Source organism: Salvelinus sp. IW2-2015, linkage group LG9 (genome assembly GCF_002910315.2).
Source record: "Salvelinus sp. IW2-2015 linkage group LG9, ASM291031v2, whole genome shotgun sequence".
In the NCBI taxonomy this organism is placed as follows: domain Eukaryota; kingdom Metazoa; phylum Chordata; class Actinopteri; order Salmoniformes; family Salmonidae; genus Salvelinus; species Salvelinus sp. IW2-2015.
The window spans coordinates 28,792,860-28,811,505 of NC_036849.1; the positions used below are offsets into that span (position 1 = coordinate 28,792,860).

The following is an 18,646-nucleotide window of genomic DNA, read 5'->3' on the forward strand; positions in this document are numbered from 1 at the left end:
TTCCCACTCCGCCAGGGCCCTCACCTCCTCCCTGTAAGCTGTCTCGTCATTGTTGGTAATCAGGCCTACTACTGTTGTGTCGTCTGCAAACTTGATTATTGAGTTGGAGGCGTGCGTGGCCAAGGAGTCTTGGGTGAACAGGGAGTACAGGAGGGGGCTCAGCATGTACACTTGTGGGGTCCCTGTGTTGAGGATCAGCGAAGTGGGTGGTGTTGTTTTCTACCTTCACCACCTGGGGGCGGCCCATCAGGAAGTCCAGGACCCAGTTGCACAGGGCAGGGTTCAGACCCATTGCCCTCTAGCTTGGTGGGTACTATGGTGTTGAAGACTGAGCTATATTTAATTAACTGCATTCTTACGTAGGTATTCCTCTTGTCCAGATGGGTTAGGGTAGTGTGCAGTGCGATTGCATCGTCTGTGGATCTATTGGGGCGGTAAGCAAATTGCAGTGGGTCTAGGGTGTCAGGTAAGGTAGAGGTGATATTATCCTTACTAGCCTCTTAAAGCACTTCATGGTGACAGAAGTGAGTGCTACAGAGCAATAGTCATTTAGTTCAGTTACCTTTGCTTTCTTGGGTACAGGAACAATGGTGGACATATTGAAGCAAGTGGGGACAGCAGACTGGGATAGGGAGAGATTGAATATGTCTGTAAACACTCCAGCCAGATGGTCTGCGCATGCTCTGAGGACGCTGCTAGGGATGCCATCTGCCTGGCGAGGGTTAACACGCTTAAAATGTCTTAGGTCGGCCACTGAGAATGAGAACCCACAGACCTTGGGAGCAGGCCGCGTCAGTGGCACCGTGTTATCCTCAAAGCGGGCGAAGGGAACAAGACGTCAGTGTCTGACCCCCAGAATGAATTTAAGAGAACTCAATCTGTAATGAATTTTGACATTTTAGTAGCACAATTTTACATTAACTAAGGTGTTTGGTGCAGTATTTCTCAAGTAAAAAAAGTGTGCAACATGTTGTCTTATGTAAACAGTTGGAGCTGCTGTGCAGGTCTTTCATACTGTCTATGCTATTGGATAGAGAGCCATTAACACAACTGTTCACCCCATGTTAGTGGGCAAATAGACATCGTCAAATCAAAACCTAACCTTAATTTACCCGGTGTGGCGCACAGATGTTCCAAACTCCCGTTTTAGACGAGACTTTATGACCAAATGATCCTATTTACACGTAGTCTTTGGATCTAGAATAACGGTTTCTGATTAATTGAGGCCACGTTGGCCGTTTTCAAAGGCATTCATGGTTTTAAAGACAGTTGCACTTTAATTTGCAGTGGCGTCACAATTTAGCAGCGGCGGTGGGCCGTATATGGGAAACACTGGTAGTACTTGACTTAGAGCATTACCCTGTTGTGACAGCATGAAACTTTGAAATCATAAGCCTTAAAACATTTTATTGTTTGCTTTTCCACTAAGTACATAGGTTTGAAAGTAATACCAGGAAAACAAAAATGATAAAATAAACATTTTGAGAGAAAAAAATAAAAATAAAATTTGTATGGGACTTTACAAAGTGTGACTGGTGCATCCGCATATTCTCTCCAAACTGTACTAACCTGCATCTTCCACTTGCTCATAGATTGACCAGCAAACCTTACATGGATTTCTACATTGCTTTATCATATATACATACATACATACATGTAACAAAGAAATAAAACGATGAATAAAGTTTGGAAATCCTTGTAAGAGTGAGGCCTTATCAATACAAGTACAGCAGGAGAAATGTAGGCCACTGGTAGAGGGCCTATACATTTACATTAGGAAGCACCTAGCTGCTTGCGAGGGAGAGTGATAACCACTGACAACGGCTTATAAACCTTTGCCCAAAGGAGAAATATGGCACAGTAAGAAAAGTTTCAATAAACCAAATGAATCTCTTGTGGTGATTTCCCAAGATTTAAACTCGATAGCTTGCAGCAACAGGTCACCTGGCAGACTGGGACGCTTTCAGGAAACATCTGGTAAAGGGATAAAAATAGATAAAAACAGAAAAGCAGCCATGTTACCATAACCTTTAGAGGTTTTCCATTCAGGTGTAACGGTAGCCTTCTTGCATTCAACAATGGGATGGTACATGCACTGAGAATCTTATATTAAAAAGGAGAGAAAAATAAAACTCACAGCTTGCAGGTTGCTCTCCAAATCTTCGCATCAACTGGTCATGTGTAAACTTCACAAAAGTGTCATATTGTTCTGTAATAGAAACGTGGGAGGAAAGGGAAGGAGGGGTTTAATAAGTCTAACTGTAAAAATCACATACCACCTTATGTTGCACTTTCTGAATCCTGTATTTTGACAGTCCACACCTGCCAACTTGGAAGTCATGGTCTCCTCATATTCCTCCCGAACTTTATCTTCACGCTCCTTCAGTAGACGTTCACAAATAATTCCAACTTGTCTAAGAGTAAATAAGGGCTGTTCTTTCCTTGATGGAGAAGAACCTCCAGCCGATGTGCCTGCAGAGGACACGAGGTGAGAAATTAGGTAATTTGCATGTTGAGGGGGGAGGTCTAGTTCATCCTGCACTCTGGGTCTCCCCTCCTCACCAAGGTTTAGGGTCTGATCTGTTCAATTCCGGTCCTGGAGGGCCGAAACACTTCTGTTTTTTGTTTCTACCTGGTAGTTAATTGCACTCACCTGGTGTCCCAGGTCTGAATTAGTCCCTCAGAAGCAGAAGATGAAAACAAGAAGTGTTTTTGGCCACCGACATTGAACCTGGCTAGGCTAACAGTACACTACAACAAACCTGGCATACTGGATCCACCGAGAGGGGGTGGAGACTCTGGGGAGTAGCAACCCTCTGTCTGTTGGTAAACTCCATCGATGTGTTTTCTCTTCTGAATGCGCTTGTACTCCTGCTTGATGTTGTTCAGAATTTGCTCTTGAATGAGATAGTACACAGCATGAGTCAAAATCATTCAGGGTCGAAGTTAGTCAAACAACTTGTCACATCTAATGGAGGCCTCACGTTATAGTGCAATCCTTATAGCTCCTCTTATGGTGTGTAACACAAAAAGGGCCAAGATGACACCATGGGAAGATCTCACTTGCATACACCTAGCGTCCTCTCTCCTCAAAACCCATTGGATGAGAAAGTCTGCGGTTTCAGAGGTTGCAAGAAGTATGCAATTGACATCTTCCCAATGTCAACATGCTATGTCGACATCATGTTATCTTTTCAAGATAGTTACTCATGTTATTGCAGCATGTTATTGCAGCATATCTACCTAACTATTGGCTAACATCTAGTGTGGTCTTGGAAAATAGTATGCTAAGTTAAGGGTTAGCTGGCAATGCAGAAAGCTAGCACACTGGCCTGGGTAGCTAACATTGGATGTATGGTACCAAATTGGGTTTATCCGGTAAATTAGTTAACTAACGTTAATTACCAGCTGATAGTCTTGACGACACCTCTCCAAATGGTGACGGCTCCATGCGAAGGTATTTCCGTGGGGATGAGGAGGATGATGGGGAAACCGGGATACACCTTCTCCTTTTAGGCGACGTCGGACTCATCAATGGATCAAACTCCATGGTTCTTTTCAGGGTCGCTCCACACGCCATGATTTTAATTTAAGGAGGGTCCAGCTACAAAGAACGAACGAGTAACAGTGTATAGTAGCTAATGCGAAACACAAAAGAAAATGGCTTTCGAGATAGGAAGGAGCTTATTATCCTGATTGTGTCTTTTCAGCTAGCTGGCTAGTTACCTAGCTTTGCAACTTCGACAAGTCCAGGAAGGAGTCTTGCGACTGTTGTTGGCTAACGTACAGTAACGTTATTAGGTTAAGCTAGCGTTAGCCAACCAAATCAAATGAAAACAAATCCCCACCTTTCCGGGAAAAGTTGCCCTCCGTTCCTATCCGACGCTCGTGTATCTTTGACGTTTGTTTCACTTATATCTTACCTCTATTTTAATGTCCTTAGCTACGTTATAAATTCAGACGAAGCTATAACAACCTGCMTACCAGCTTGAAAGCCAGCTAGCTTCTTGTTTTTGATCCCCGAGCCGTCTGGTTCTAGGGTTGAAGACGTCAAATAATTTGAGCTCATGCCGGTGGGCATGCGCTGATGATGGTGGGATTTGTAGTGCAGTCAAGACAGAATTGGTAGTTTGTGTGGTTCGGAATAACATTTCATCATTTTCGCTGCTATAATTTTTTGGTGCTGCCATGATTTTGCGCTGCTATATCTATATACATTAGCAGTAGGCCTGTTCTTCATTCACATTATTGTTACATTCTTGGAAATTAATGTATTATGTTAGCCTTTGCCACTTTATTTTGTTCTGCAAATGCATGGGCCCATAATGTAAAATTGATTGTTACACTTTTACGTTTTTTGCCTTTTCTGTTACAGTTTTTTCACTTGGGGTAAAAATGTTGTGGTTTTTACCTTTCCAACCAGCCCCATCATACTATACTCTGATTCCACAAGAGGGCAGTACACAACACACGGCACATCGTCCCATGTGCCACTGCCACCTCTTTCTCCTCCTCCAGAGACTTAAAAACCTACCACCAAAGCCCATATCTGATATAAGGGAAAGGGGGATCCTAGTCAGTTGTACAATTGAATGCCTTCAATTGAAATGTGTCTTCCACATTTAACCCAACCCCTCTGAATCAGAGAGGTGCGGGGTTGCCTTAATCAACATCCACGTCTTCGGCGCCCGGGGAACAGTGGGTTAACTCATGGGCAGAACGACAGATTTTTACCTTGTCAGCTCGGGGTTATCCTACATGCCTTATGAGTATTGTGAAAATTTGACTTCATTCAGAAGCTTGGAAATCAAACCACACACAGATGTTTGAATGGGGAAACCACAATACCTTTCAATATAAATTATACATGCAATATTTGCTCATTTTAATCTTAGCAGCGACAACTGAAAAATKCCAATTCCTCTGGTTCTATACTTACTTAGAGATCTTCTGTTGATTTGACAGTTCTTGTTTGGTGAAACACTATATATACAAAAGTATGTGGACACCCTTTCAAATTAGTGGATTTGGCTATTTCAGCCACACCAGTTGCTGACAGGTGTATACAATCAAAGAGCTCAGTGATTTTCAACGTGGCACCATCACAGGATGCCACCTTTCTAACAAGTCAGTTTGTCAAATTTCTGCCCTGCTAGAGCTGCCCTGGTCARGTCTAGGAGAAACAACGAGAAGTGGTAGGCCACACAAGCTCACAGAACAGGACCACCAAGTGCTGAAGCGTGTAGCGTGTAAAAATCATCTGTCCCCTGTAAATTGTCTGTCCTCGGGTGGATCAGAAGCAACATCAGCACAATAACTGTTTGTCGGGAGTTTCATGAAATGGGTTTCCATGGCCGAGCAGCTCCACACACAAGCCTAAGATCACCATGCGCAAAGCATTGGCTGGAGTGGTGTAACGCTCACCGCCATTGGACTCTGGAGCAGTGGAAACCCATTCTCGTTCTCTGGAGTGATGAATCATGCTTCACCATCTGACAGTTCAAAGGATGTATCTGGGTTTGGCRGATGCCAGGAGAACGCTACCTGCCCGAATGCATAGTGCCAGCTGTAAATGTTGGTGGAAGAGGAATAATGGTCTGGGGATGTTTTTCATGGTTCGGGCTAGGCCCCTAAGTTCCAGTGATGGGAAATCTTTACACTACAATAAAATTCTAGACGATTCTGTGCTTCCAACTTTGTGGCATCAGTTTGGGGAAGGCTCTTTCCTATTTCAGCAAGACAATGCCCCCATGCACAAATCGAGGTCCATACAGAAATGGTTTGTCGAGATCGGTGTGGAAGAGCTTGACTGGCCTGCACAAAGTCCTGACCTCAACCCCATCGAACACCTTTGGGATAAATTGTAACGCCAACTGCAAGCCAGGCCTAATCGCCCAACATCAGTGCCGACCTCACTAATGCTCTTATTGCTGAATGGAAGCAAGTCCCCTCAGGAATGTTCCAACATCTAGTGGAGGCTGTTATAGCAGCAGAGCCCCCCGACCAACTAAATATTAATACCCATGATTTTGGAATGAGATGTTCGAAGAGCAGTTGTCCACATACTTTTGGCAATGTAGTGTAGATGATGCCATTTTTGCTGTAAGTACAGCTGCAATAGAAGACAATGGCTATTGTTTTTCTATTGATGTGTTCAGATGAAAGCATTTGTGTACATGATATACATACATTTCTTATTGCTAAATTAGTCTGGTCTTAAATAAGATGAGTAGCTACACAAATACAATATGTTTTTTCTCTCTCTGGAGATTCATGAGATAAGTTCACAAGGTGCTTTCCTGAATATTTTTATTTAATTAAAACAGAAATTAAGATGTTCATTCACAGAAAAATACTTAACATATATGAAGAGATGGAGGGGGGGGATGTATTTAATACATTACATGTCTTTAGGGTTGCTGTTCTTCTTTGGGGAAATCTGTCTCCCCGTTAGTTGAAATAATGTGAATCATTGAAAAGATGTACATKATCTACTCTTGTATGGAATAACATGACCCTCAATTATACATCATTCAAAAAATAAGGCAATCAAAACAGTTTCACAAAACATACTTTATGACAAGAGCTACAAACCATCACAATGTACTAATTTACAGTATAATTTACAGTGGAAAGAGCAGCCAATTTCACCTAGAAGCATTTTAACGGCTCAAACCATACAGTCAGGGCAGATCAGCATGACACTAAACACACAACTGTACAGTTTAACAATGCGTATTGTCACTATTTCCCTATCAAAATAAATTAATGAAGTGGTTCTGAAAACATTGAATTACGCTGAACAAAAATATAAATACAACATACAACAATTTCAAAGATATTACTAAGTTACAGGTCATATAAGTAAATCAGTCAATTGAAAAAAAAAAATTAGGCCCTAATCTATGGACTTCACATGACTGGGAATACAGATATGCATCTGTTGGTCACAGATGCTTTAAAAAAAAGGAAGGGGTGTGGATCCGAAAACCAGTCCGTATCTGCTTTGACCACCATTTGCCTCATGTAGAGCGACACATCTCCTTCGCGTAGAGTTTATCAGGCTGTTGATTGTGTCCTGTGGAATGTTGTCTCACTCCTCTTCAATGGCTGTGCGAAGTTGCTGGATATTGGCAGGAACTGGAACATGCTGTCGATCCAGAGCGTCCCAAAGATGCTCAATGGGTGACATGTCTGGTGAGTATGCAGGCCATGGAAGAACTGGGACATTTTCAGCTTCCAGGAATTGTGTACAGATCCTTGCGACATGGGTCCGTGCATTATCATGCTGAAACATGAGGTGATGATGACTGGCATGACAATCGGCCTCAGGATCTCGTCACGGTATCTCTGTGCATTGAAATTGCCTTCGATAAAATGTCATTGTGTTCGTTGTCCGTAGCGTATGCCTGCCCATACCATAACCCCACCGCCACCATGGGGCACTCTGTTCACAACGTTGACATCAGCAAACCGCTCTCTCACACAACGCCATACATGCTGTCTGCCATCTGCCTGATAAAGTTGAAACCGGGATTCATCCGCGAAGAGCACACTTCTCCAGCGTGCCAGTGGCCATCAAAGAAGCCGGATGTGGTGGTCCTGGGCTTGCGTGGTTACACGTGGTCTGCGGTTGTGAGGCTGTTGGAAGTACTGCCAAATTCTCTAAAGCAACGTTGGAGGCAGCTTACTGGCAACAGCTCTGGTGGACATTCCTGCAGTCAGAATGCCAATTGCACGCTTCCTCAAAACTTGAGACATCTGTGGCATTGTGTTGTGTGACAAAACTGCACATTTTAGAGTGGGCTTTTATTGTCGCCAGTACAAGGCGCACCTGTGTAATGATCATGCTGTTTAATCAGCTTCTTGATATGCCACACCTGTCAGGTGGATGGATTATCTTGGCAATGGAGAAATGCTTACTAACAGGGATGTACACAAATTTGTGCACAAAATTTGAGAGAAATAAGGTTTTTGTGTGTATGGAAAATGTCTGTGATTTTTATTTCAGCTCATGAAACATGGGGCCAACACTTTACATGTTGCATTTATATTTTTGTTCAGTATAATAATCAACATTATCTTATGCTACAGCTACATATACTTCAAAGCTCAATTTAAAGTTCACGGTTGGCAAAATTTCTGGCCAGCGCTAATTGGGGTAGTGTCTATTCTAGATTAATTCTTCACAGTCGATACCTTCACAGACACATGATAGCAGACAGCTTCTCAGACCATCTCTGCGGAGACCGACAGGGTGACTTTGGCCACTTTTACAGTGGTGTTTGCACAGCTAGCCGTGGATTTGTAGGCTGTGCCTTTGATGCTCCTGCTATGGCAATCGGACTCAGCGCTGTTGTCCAGTGGTTGAGAAGTTCCCCTGCACGTCCGGCAGATGTTAAGGAAGGCCCGGCGCAGGTCCTTACTCCTCAGTGCATAGATGACGGGGTTGACGGTGGAGTTGAGCAGGCAGAGCATGCTGCAGAAGGCAAAGACCGTCTTGATAAAGTTGTTCATCTTCCAGAAGAGGTCGTAGACCATGATGGCTAGCACAGGGCCCCAGCAGATGATGAGGACCACCAGGATCAGCACCAAGGTCTTGGCCAGGCGGATGTCCATGCGGGTCTGCTCAGGTCGCATGGTCTGCGCCTTGGTGCCGTCTGCCGTGTAGACAATGATGCTCTTCTGGGAGCTGCGGCTCATCATGCGCACAGTGTGGTGGTGGGCCTTCCACAGGATGAACATGTAGGCGTAGATGATGAACAGAAGCAGCACACTGGTCATCCCTATCCAGAACATCAGGTACTTCTCGTCGATGAGCGGGAAAATGTCTGAGCACACCGAGTTCAGTTGCTTACAGTTCCAGCCCAGTAGGGGGAGAATCGCAATGACGATGGAGATAGTCCACATCATGCAGAAGGCAATGACAGCCTTGTTCTTGGTGACGATCCGCTTGTAAGCCATCGGCCTGTGGATAGAGATATAGCGGTCGATGGCCGTGAGAAAGAGACTGCCCACAGAGGCAGTGAAAGAGGCGATAACTCCACTGAGTTTAAATAGAAACACATTGGGGCTGTCCTTCCGGTGCAGAACATGGAAGTCCAAGAAACTGTACACAAATATGACACTGCCCAGAAGGTCGGCTACAGCCAGGCTTCCTATGAAGTGGTATGATGGCCGACAGCGCAGGATGTGGGAGTGGAGGATCACACACAATACGATAAGGTTCTCCARCACTGTGAAGGTTCCCAGGGTGAGTGCCATGACCGCTACTACTAACTGCTGACTGGGGGTCAGAATCATGAAGCACTCCATGTCCACAATGTTCTCCCCGCATTGGAGAGAACCCCCGCCCTCCCATCGGGTCCCATTGCCAAGCATTTCAGAGAAGTTGGTCGGGTAAATGGAGTTGCCATTATAGATGAGCTCCTTGTCCCCAGGTACTTGTACAGGGAAGGAGTTACTAAGTGGGGCAGAGTGAGTCTTCTGTAAGTGGAATCCAGTCTTGGCGAAGCCAGAATCAATGGATGGGTCATCATAGCTCACATCGTTGGAGCCAAGATACTGCAAACCAGTAGTCATTGTTCGGAAAGTGGTGTCAGCTATTCCATCCAGAGCAGACTTCATGGCTACTCAGCTGACTGGTAAAGGATGTAGCATTAGATGCGTGTCTAGACAGAAAAGAGAGTTCAAGAACATTTTGAAATCGTTAATACTTTCTTTTATTTGGTCAGTTTAATTGTGACAGATGTGGGGGTAGGCAAATGTGTATGTATTTAACTGTGGGGGATTGTAACTGTGGGTGATATGGGAATGTTGCTGGGTGATATTATTGGCATCCCTGTACCAGCCAGCTGACTCTACAGCAGATGTGTCTCAGACAATAGTGAGAGAATTAACAGTCAATGACAAATGATTGAGACCCATATCTAACCTTCTGTGCTGCCCCCAGGACAAAAACATTGCATTAAGTAGCCAATGTAGGTCAATCTTTCCTATTAATTAAGGGGTAATACAGGATTAGGTTAAAACAATAAGGATTAAATGAATGATGCATCAAAGGAGGTAGTTATATTCTCTCAAGAGAAGAGTGAATTGATTTTGTAGAATCAATCTATAGATTTTTACATGAGTATTTTTTTCTCTCGGACTCTTATTATATGGCTCAGTTTATACACTGCCCCCATCCCCAATACAAGAGTAAATATTGGACTATAACTTGTGCCTTCCTGTAGTCTATTATACGTATGCTAAAATGTTTATCCTATTCTACTGAGCTATTTACTTTTTGTTCGTATTCTTATCTTTTATTATTTCTTATTGTTTTTGCATTGTCGAAAGGGAACCTGCAAGTAGGCATTTCGTTGGACGTTGTATACCATGCGTATCCCGTTCATACGACTAACGAAACGTAAAACACATAGATAAGCGGCACATAACCCTGCCATTTGATCATGAATAGGACTAGATCTGTACATTTCGTTAAGAAAAATTACAATAACCTACATATGTTTTTTATTAATAAAAACAAGTAGACTAATGAGAATATTTGATAAAACGTTGTCATGCAGATGTTTATAGWTAAGCAAAAAATGTACTGGTAGTGATGTAGGCTATACAACAATGTGACGATGCCCCTTGTCCCATTTATGAATTAATAAAACAGACCAACAACAAGGAAGGTTATGGAGAGGCTGCAAGCAAGTAATTAGACTCGATAAACTCTCACTAAGGTTACAGCAAAATCAACAAAGAAATAGATTATGCATTAATGGAACATTTGCATTCCATTTGAGTAAAAAAAAAGAATGTTCTTACCTTCATATTCTTTGCACAAAGAATTTGCCTTGGTCCATTTGCCAGATTTAATTTATGACATAAAGACAAGAGGAAGTGTGTCCACTAATCCAATCTCAGGAATTGTATTATATTGATGTCAACAGTTGCTTTAATCAAAGTGTATCAAGTCGTTTTTAATTATTTTTAGCAGAGTGAATTTGTCATAATGAGCCTCGCATCCCTGTATAGTAACAGCGATGTGTCTGTCTGTCTGAGCTACGCAATTATTTTTTATAAGGATTCGCTTTGTGCGCTTCTGTGTCACGTGCGCCGAGGTGCCACAGCGCCTTGGACCAGTGTAGTGCGCTCGCGTCGCATCCTACATTCACACTCACTCAGTAACGAGACACTCCATCGTTTTGAACCCACACCCCATCATCATCGACCAGCTTGATTCAGGAAAACGAAACAATTMTTCTATTCAATGTTAAAACACTATAATTTAATTCGTAGACGTATTTTCATTACTATTGTAGTTTAGACTCTCACTTAAACCTATAAGCAATTATGACCTCCTCCCAGCTTCCCAGGGTTAGGCTGTGTGTGTATGTATGATGTACGTATGTTATTGTATGCATGCAAATGTCACTGATGTGAGAGTATACCATTTATTTTGACTGGCAGAAATGCATGATGTCTAAATAGCCTGGAAGGAAAGGTAACCATTAATGGTTAAACAATATCCAGCCAATTTTATTATATTTAACCACATGTAGCATAGGATGTCTTGCCAGTGTATAGAAATAGTAGGAGCTGCAGAGGTGTCAAATGAAGGTGGGTGAGGTGTGTAGTGGGACAATAGCAGAGAATAGGCTATGTCTCTGGTAAATGGGTTACTTGAGTCAGCTGCCCATCATCATGTGCCCAATTCCGATTTAGGAAATGATGCCTTTCCTTATTCACGCCTTTCCTACAGACTTCTTAGTAGTTGGTATTCAGACTTACCTTATGAAGGTGCATAAAGGGTTTTGCAGGCGTGGTTTCCTTGGCGCTCTGAATCAATTTAATTCAACTGCTGAAAACCCTCCCACATGCTGGCCAACAGATTTATCCTTCAGTAGGGTTTTTAGTACATTTATCTTAAGCCATCCCTTTAAATATGGTGTACTTTTTAGTTTGAATTTTGAAGACTGACTGAATAGAATATATCAATGAAACAGGTTCAGAATATTAGGTAGGGATCAATGAAAGAAAGACATCTGTCTCCTTTTCAGCACCAATTTGTAGGTTTTAAAATACTCTGTAACCTTGTAGATTATTTAGGGTTAGGAAAGTATTTATGAATCATAAAAACTGGTTTGGAAAGCCTTTACGGTGGTTTGATTCACTTAGATTCACTTGTCACATTCAGTTATTTAACCCCCCATGGTAATGTTGGAAGATTAGTGTTCATAGAATTATAATAGACAGAATAGTGTAGGCTATACCCTCATATATTGCCTGCACTAACCATGGAACTGTGTGATGACACAGCCAAGTATTGTATTATGTGTCGGGTTGCGGCTTGGTCTGCGCTAGGCTCCATAACGATTTATTAATTAGCCTACATGTCTTTTTTTATATTATCAACTGTTACTAATGATCCTCAGCAACAACCACATGGCCGTGACTGCGTTTACAGAGGAGGCATATTCAGGTTAAAGAAACAATGGAATTAAATGGAATGATAATGTTGGCTATTCCAAATGAAGGGAACTAACAGTAAATTGGCCGTTGAAAATGTGTTGTTATTAGGCCTACTGATGGTCGATGCTGAGAGTGGCTAAAATGAATCATGATAGAAATAAGAAACAGAGACAGTCAGGGTAGCTTATAATTAAGACAATYCAGAGTGCCTATCCCTGCTAGTTAAAAGGCCAAACAATTTAATATCTGCATATGTCATTTCATAAACCTTACTGTGTTGATATGCTTCAGTTATGCTGCTATATGGATGGTTTCACAGTTGTCTCCAGCGATTATAAGGTAAATTATATCTCAACAAGTGTCATTTATAATTTACATTTCCCTTATCCAAAAGGATTGCTCATTTACCTAGCTCTTATCCATAGGTCTTATCAAGTGGTAAAATGCAGTGCATGCAGAATGTTTTTCAGATACAATTAACACCAAAGTAGATGTTTTTTCCGCTTTATTCATGGTTTCCTCATGTGTAATGGTGGTGGAATTATGAGGGAATTAAGTCAAGGTCAGAATATGGTTTATCTGTAGACACAYCTCCACCTCTGCTTCATTTATTCCATCTCCACYCAAAATGAATAGCATGCTATTCTCCTGCTTAAGTTCAAGGTCAGAATACGCATTGAGAGAAAAGTGCATAAAAAAAGGAATTCTATTCCATTTATGCACCCTTAACTCGGGTCGGAATCGGGCCCCATGTGGATTCAGTCTGAGGAGGACTTTGCAATGAAGAAGTCAATTAAGGAAATTAGAGTGACTCTGGCTCTACCATGGTCATACAGGTCCTGCTGGACCAGTCTATGTTTACACAGGGTTTTATGTATTTTGTTATGGTGGCTATTTTTGCTAGTATTATTTGTGTGTTTTGTGTGCCTTTTCTCACATTTCACCCATAAAAATAATGAAATAATATGTGAAGACTGGAGTAGTTCCTCTATGTGTTGCGCAGCTGCAAAATTACTTCCACCTCCATGCAACCCAAATACCCCCCGCACCAAATTACAAACATATTTTAGGGATAATAACATGCTATTTTGTGACCTCTCCAACACAGCAAAGGTGGAATTCAACACGTACTCTTGGACTGGCACATAAAATGTGTCCAAAGGCAACACTGTATTCAGATGCCAATGATAATGTAATCAAAACACTTTATCAGGTCCATTAAGTATCCTCTGTTCCATGTCTCTGTATTTTTAGACTGTAAAAGGTCAGGTGTTATGAATGTAGGAATGCATTAATTTATAGTTTCTGCTTGTMTTTTTTTGCTTCATGTATAAGCCTATTAGACATAGAGAAACAGTGGAGTAACAGTGTTGATGAAACGTGCTCTCTCCCGTCATATGAAACATTATGAGACACAACATGCCAGTCTTTCCATCTAGCTCAGTTATGGCCATCATTTGAGGTGTCATCAACAAAGAAAAAGCACCAAAATGCAGAGGGACTTCAAACAAACAGAGTGCTTTCTGTGATGCTCCCAAATTACAAAGGGCTCATACAGATGGCTGTCATGACAACAAGTGCCATTTCTTCAATAGAAAAGCTATCATACCACACAAATAGCCTCCGTTGTAGACATGGTTAGATGTGAGACGTTTGCTGTTTTTGATGTGTGCAAGTTCTGAGTGATCTGTGAGGTATTCATTTTCCATTGTTTTCCAGTGTTAGTGAGTGATATTGTATATTTGCAGGGGCACAACACTCTTTCCCGTCTCAGGTATTTCGTGGCTAGCCGTAAATTTGGCAGGTTGAAGTTTATTGGGATGAGCAGAGTACATTTGTTAGGTGAACGTTTATTGGGACGAACAGGGCCGGGCTCTAGCCTTTTGGTGGCCCTAAGCAAGATTTGGTTGGGGGGCCCCCCACCTCACGCCAAAACATTTCAGTGTTTTGACAGTTGAGAGAAAAATGTAATTTTTAAGTTAATTTCCTGCAATTCTACACATTTTGCCATGGGGAGGGGTAGAGAAAATATTGCAGTTTTAAAGCAATTTTCCAGCAATTCTACTCTTTTTGCCATGGGGCGGAGAGAAAACGTTGAAATTGTTTATCAGATTTCATGCAATTCTACACATTTTGCCATGAGGCAGAGAGAAAAAAATCTGCAGTTTTACAGCTAATTCTACCCATTTTTACATGGGGTAAAGAGACGTTTCCTGCAATTCTACACATTTTGTACTGACTTATGCCATGTTAATATGATAGCTGACTAACAAAATGTATGAGTTCCCTGGAGGTCGGGGCCCCTGGACACGTGCCCTGCAAGCCCGGTAGGTATTCGGCCATGATTACTGCAAGTTTAGATAGTCTAGTCAGCTAACTACCAATCTAAAAATTGTTAGCTGACACAGCTTATTGAATGACTGACATAACAAGAGAAAAACTGCTGATGCACAGCCAAATATGGAAATTGCACCTGGTTACACCTCTAGCTGCCAGGGGCTCTGCAGCAGCCAGGGGGCCCTAAGCAACTGCTTATGTTGGTTATGCTTGGAACCGGCCCTGGGGATGAGTCTTGTCCTGGAGGCAGAACTGAAAGATTTCCATTAGATGGGCCAGCTGAAAATTGTAAAACTGCTTTTTAGTATTAATTTAAGATTAGGGTTAGGCATTAGGGTTAGCAATGTGGTTAGGGTTAGGTTTAAAATCAGGTTTTATGACTTGGTTTCTGTGCYAGCTAGTGACCACTCTGCAGAGCTGGCTCCAGAACAAGATTCACGAGTTATAACGTTAACCTGCATAATTTTCTTGGTCCATCTCAATGTACCTGCAGATATTTTCTGTCTTAAATGGATTATAGGGTGATAGAGCTGGAAATGTTTCCATTTATTATTAGTTATGAGAAAATGTTGACGTAAACATAAAAAAACACTTTATTGTCTTCATAGCCCAAATATGGATGCCTTAGGAGGACTGTTTCAAAGGACTCAATGGAGGATATAAAAGTCATCAATGTTGCCTCTGACACCCATTCTATGTATATCATTAGCTATCCTATTTGTATTGGGCTCATTTCCTTTGTACGAMAATTGGAAACAGGCAGCACAGGACAAAAGATGATTGATGATTATTGCCATGAAAACGCTTGTCTTTAGCTAGTAGGCTAATGGTTCCAGTGGCAGGTTGCTTGTGGAAGGCCAGGGGACAAGGGGAGGAAAATAATCCTACCACTACATATCTGTACGATGAGAATGTCGACAGGGGACTGGGAGCTTCTATGCACAATATAAAAAAAAGCCCACAGCGAAACATTTATTATTAATTTTGTGGTCTCACATTACAATTAATCTCTCTGTGCACACCAAACAGATATTATCTCCCTGGGCTGACAGAAGAGGTGACAGAGACAGGCACAGTCTGTGGACGGTGATGTTCGGTCCTAAGCAGCRTGCACATCACGAGTTATGTTTCACCAGAGAATTGTTATCTTTGAGACATTTTGGCCAAATGAAAGCAAATGGGTAAACAATTTGGGTAAACAAGTTGGGCAAAGAAGTTGTTGAAACGATGGGGGTATACTTATCATATTGTAAAACAACTAATCAGCACTGTGTCTTAAATAACATCATTACACATCGTTTTCAGAGGAGGAAGAGGAAGTAAGGAGGGAGAGGGAGGCAGAGGGAGTATTGAGGGAGAGGGAGAGAGGGGAGTAAGGAGGGAGAGGGAGAGAGGAGTAAGGAGGAGAGGGAGGAGAGGGAGGAGGAAGGAGGGAGAGGGAGAAAGGGGGGAGGGGGGAGGAGAGGAGGAGGAAGATGGAGGAAGGGGGAGGAGGAAAGGAGGAGGAAGATGGTGGATCAGGAGGGAGGAACCCCCCTCGAGTTCGTGCCGTGGAGGAGATCTTCGTGGGCTATACTCGGCCTTGTCTCAGGGTAGTAAGTTGGTGGTTGAAGATATCCTTCAAGTGGGTGGGGTAATATCTTGCCTGGTTGGCCCTCTCCGGGGGTATCGTCGGACGGGGCCATAGTGTCTCCCGACCCCTCCTGTCTCAGCCTCCAGTATTTATGCTGCAATAGTTTATGTGTTCGGGGGGCTAGGGTCAGTCTGTTATATCTGGAGTATTTCTCCTGTCTTATCCGGTGTCCTGTGTGAATTTAAGTATGCTTCCTCTAATTCTCTCTCTCTCTTTCTCTCGGAGGACCTGAGCCCCAGTACCATGCCTCAGTCCACCTGGTCGTGCTGCTGCTCCAGTTTCAACTGTTCTGCCTGCGACTATGGAACCCTGACCTGTTCACCGGACGTGCTACCTTGTCCCGGACCTGCTGTTTTCGACTCTCTCTCTCTACCGCACCTGCTGTCTCTAACTCTGACATTTACTCCTGAGGTGCTGACCTGTTGCACCCTCTACAACCCCTGTGATTATTATTATTTGGCCCTGCTTGTCATCTATGAATGTTTGAACATCTTGGCCATGTACTGTTATAATCTCCACCCGACACAGCTAGAAGAGGACTGGCCACCCCCCAGAGCCTGGTTCCTCTCTAGGTTTCTTCCTAGGTTTTGGCCTTTCTATGGAGTTTTTCCCAGCCAGCGTGCTTCTACATCTGCATTGCTTGCTGTTTGGGGTTTTAGGGTTTCTGTATAGCACTTTGTGACATCGGCTGATGTAAAAAGGGCTTCATTAATACATTTGATTGATTGAGGGGGAGAGGAAGGAGAGGAGGAGGAAGAGGGAGGAAGGAGGGAGAGGAGGAATACTGTTAAATCTGTGACCTGTACCTAAGAAAAACATGTATTTTAGATTATGAGGTAATACTATCATGCAATAATTACGAGCAATGGGTTGAATAAGCTAATTTCAAGGATCCAGCTAGCACTCATACATTTTTTCTGCCCTAAAACCTACGCATGATCGACCATCCAGTCTCATCATCCACTTCAGAGACCAATTATGTGACTCAACCTGAGCCACTGGCTTCATTAGGCTAATTAGAGGTGTTTGTCAGTCATGACCTACTTCTGTGGGCCCTGGACTGAACAACCAACTCTGGCTTTTCACTCAGAGCAGCATTCTGAGCCTGCTTTGTCTGATCAAATGAATGCCATTATGATAATAGTCATGACTTTGTGCAAACTGTAGTTCTATAAAGGCCATCATTGTAAATAAGAATTTGTTCTTAACTGACTTGCCTAGTTAAATAAAGGTTAAATATTCCTGGTTGATGTTTTCAGTAGCTATAAATGCATTACAAAGTTGAAATCACAGGGAGTTCTCTGTCAGTTGTTACACTCGACATAACACATAGGTATGGGGTATTCCTTGTCCCTACAGTTTGGCTGAAGTGACAGTATAGTCACCACGATATGCTTAAGAGTCGTGTCATTCCTAGGATTAATCTGAGCCTCCCAGAGGGTGCCGTAGAAACCCCCTGCGACATGGCACTACATCCGTTTCCTTATCCCTTTTTCCTATACCAGCAGAAGAGTACTATTGCTATTTAAGATAATTAGCTAAAGGATCATTGCTTTTCCTACATAGGTTAGTAGTCTATTTCTCTTGTCCCTCAGTAATGGAGAAGCCACATTTGCCTCAGAGAGGTAGAAATGGCACAAATGTTGTTACATGCCAGCAGTGAGAAAGTGATTCTGTTATTAGTGTCATACTGTACAGCATTTCTGCTATCTCACATACCCTGAAGAACATCAGTAATCTACTCAGTGCATCGTTGTGTAAATCACCTCGTGTCATCATGAGGTGTCCCCAAATCACAACATTTTGACAGGTTATAACTGTACATCGGGGTAGTATGTGTAACAAGCAGAGTTGGGGTCAATTCCATTTCAATCCATTCATTCCAACCCTGGTAACAAGTGTGTAGCAGAAATATACTCTTTCCATCTTCATACAGAAACAAGCAAATTAATGCAACGTGACAATGTCATAGTAACACGAAGCGAGTGAAGACTTTCATCTGACTAAACTGCTCCCACTTACAATGTGTGATCAACGTCACACATGATCATTTTGTGGGAGTAATTTCTGTCTCAAGTGCTCCCTGCAGTTTTAGTTGGCATGTGACTTACATAACGATCAATACATTCACTGCCATCACTCTGTAAAACAGTGCTGTTTGATCCCACTTGATACAATTCATCATGGGGATCTCAGACAAAAAGGAGGCTT

General features: G+C 42.6%; 2 protein-coding genes across 4 annotated transcripts; both read right to left on the reverse strand.

The window, feature by feature from the left end:
- Window positions 1-1,612: 1,612 nt before the first annotated feature.
- On the reverse strand, window positions 1,613-4,072 carry LOC111968901 (akirin-2). Of its 3 annotated transcripts, none has more exons than XM_023994856.3 (6): window positions 3,727-4,072; window positions 3,406-3,604; window positions 2,763-2,897; window positions 2,323-2,472; window positions 2,138-2,209; window positions 1,613-1,974 (listed from the first exon to the last, which is right to left on the reverse strand). In XM_023994856.3, the coding sequence occupies exons 2-6, from the start codon at window positions 3,578-3,580 to the stop codon at window positions 1,964-1,966; spliced, it is 543 nt and encodes a 180-aa protein (XP_023850624.1). In that variant the 5' UTR covers window positions 3,581-3,604; window positions 3,727-4,072; the 3' UTR covers window positions 1,613-1,963. The 3 variants fall into 3 exon arrangements, with proteins under 3 accessions (XP_023850624.1, XP_023850625.1, XP_024003017.1); XM_023994857.3 differs by having other exon boundaries at window positions 3,849-4,036; XM_024147249.2 differs by having other exon boundaries at window positions 3,406-4,038.
- A 2,240-nt stretch (window positions 4,073-6,312) lies between these two features.
- LOC111968902 (cannabinoid receptor type 1A-like) lies at window positions 6,313-11,049 on the reverse strand. The gene is made up of 2 exons (XM_023994858.2): window positions 10,819-11,049; window positions 6,313-9,671 (listed from the first exon to the last, which is right to left on the reverse strand). Exon 2 carries the CDS (start codon window positions 9,625-9,627, stop codon window positions 8,230-8,232), a length of 1,398 nt encoding a protein of 465 aa, XP_023850626.1. The 5' UTR covers window positions 9,628-9,671; window positions 10,819-11,049; the 3' UTR covers window positions 6,313-8,229.
- Between the last annotated feature and the right edge of the window lie 7,597 nt (window positions 11,050-18,646).

What these genes read in the sequence shown, in the direction of transcription:
- LOC111968901 (XM_023994856.3), bottom strand. Translation starts at nt 3,580, where the DNA reads ATGGCGTGTGGAGCGACCCTGAAAAGAACCATGGAGTTTGATCCATTG. An exon ending in GTCGTCAAGACTATCAGCTG is followed by an intron (nt 2,898 to 3,405) that starts GTAATTAACGTT and finishes ATCTCATTCAAG; the next exon opens with AGCAAATTCTGAACAACATC. An exon ending in CATGACTTCCAAGTTGGCAG is followed by an intron (nt 2,210 to 2,322) that starts GTGTGGACTGTC and finishes TTTCTATTACAG; the next exon opens with AACAATATGACACTTTTGTG.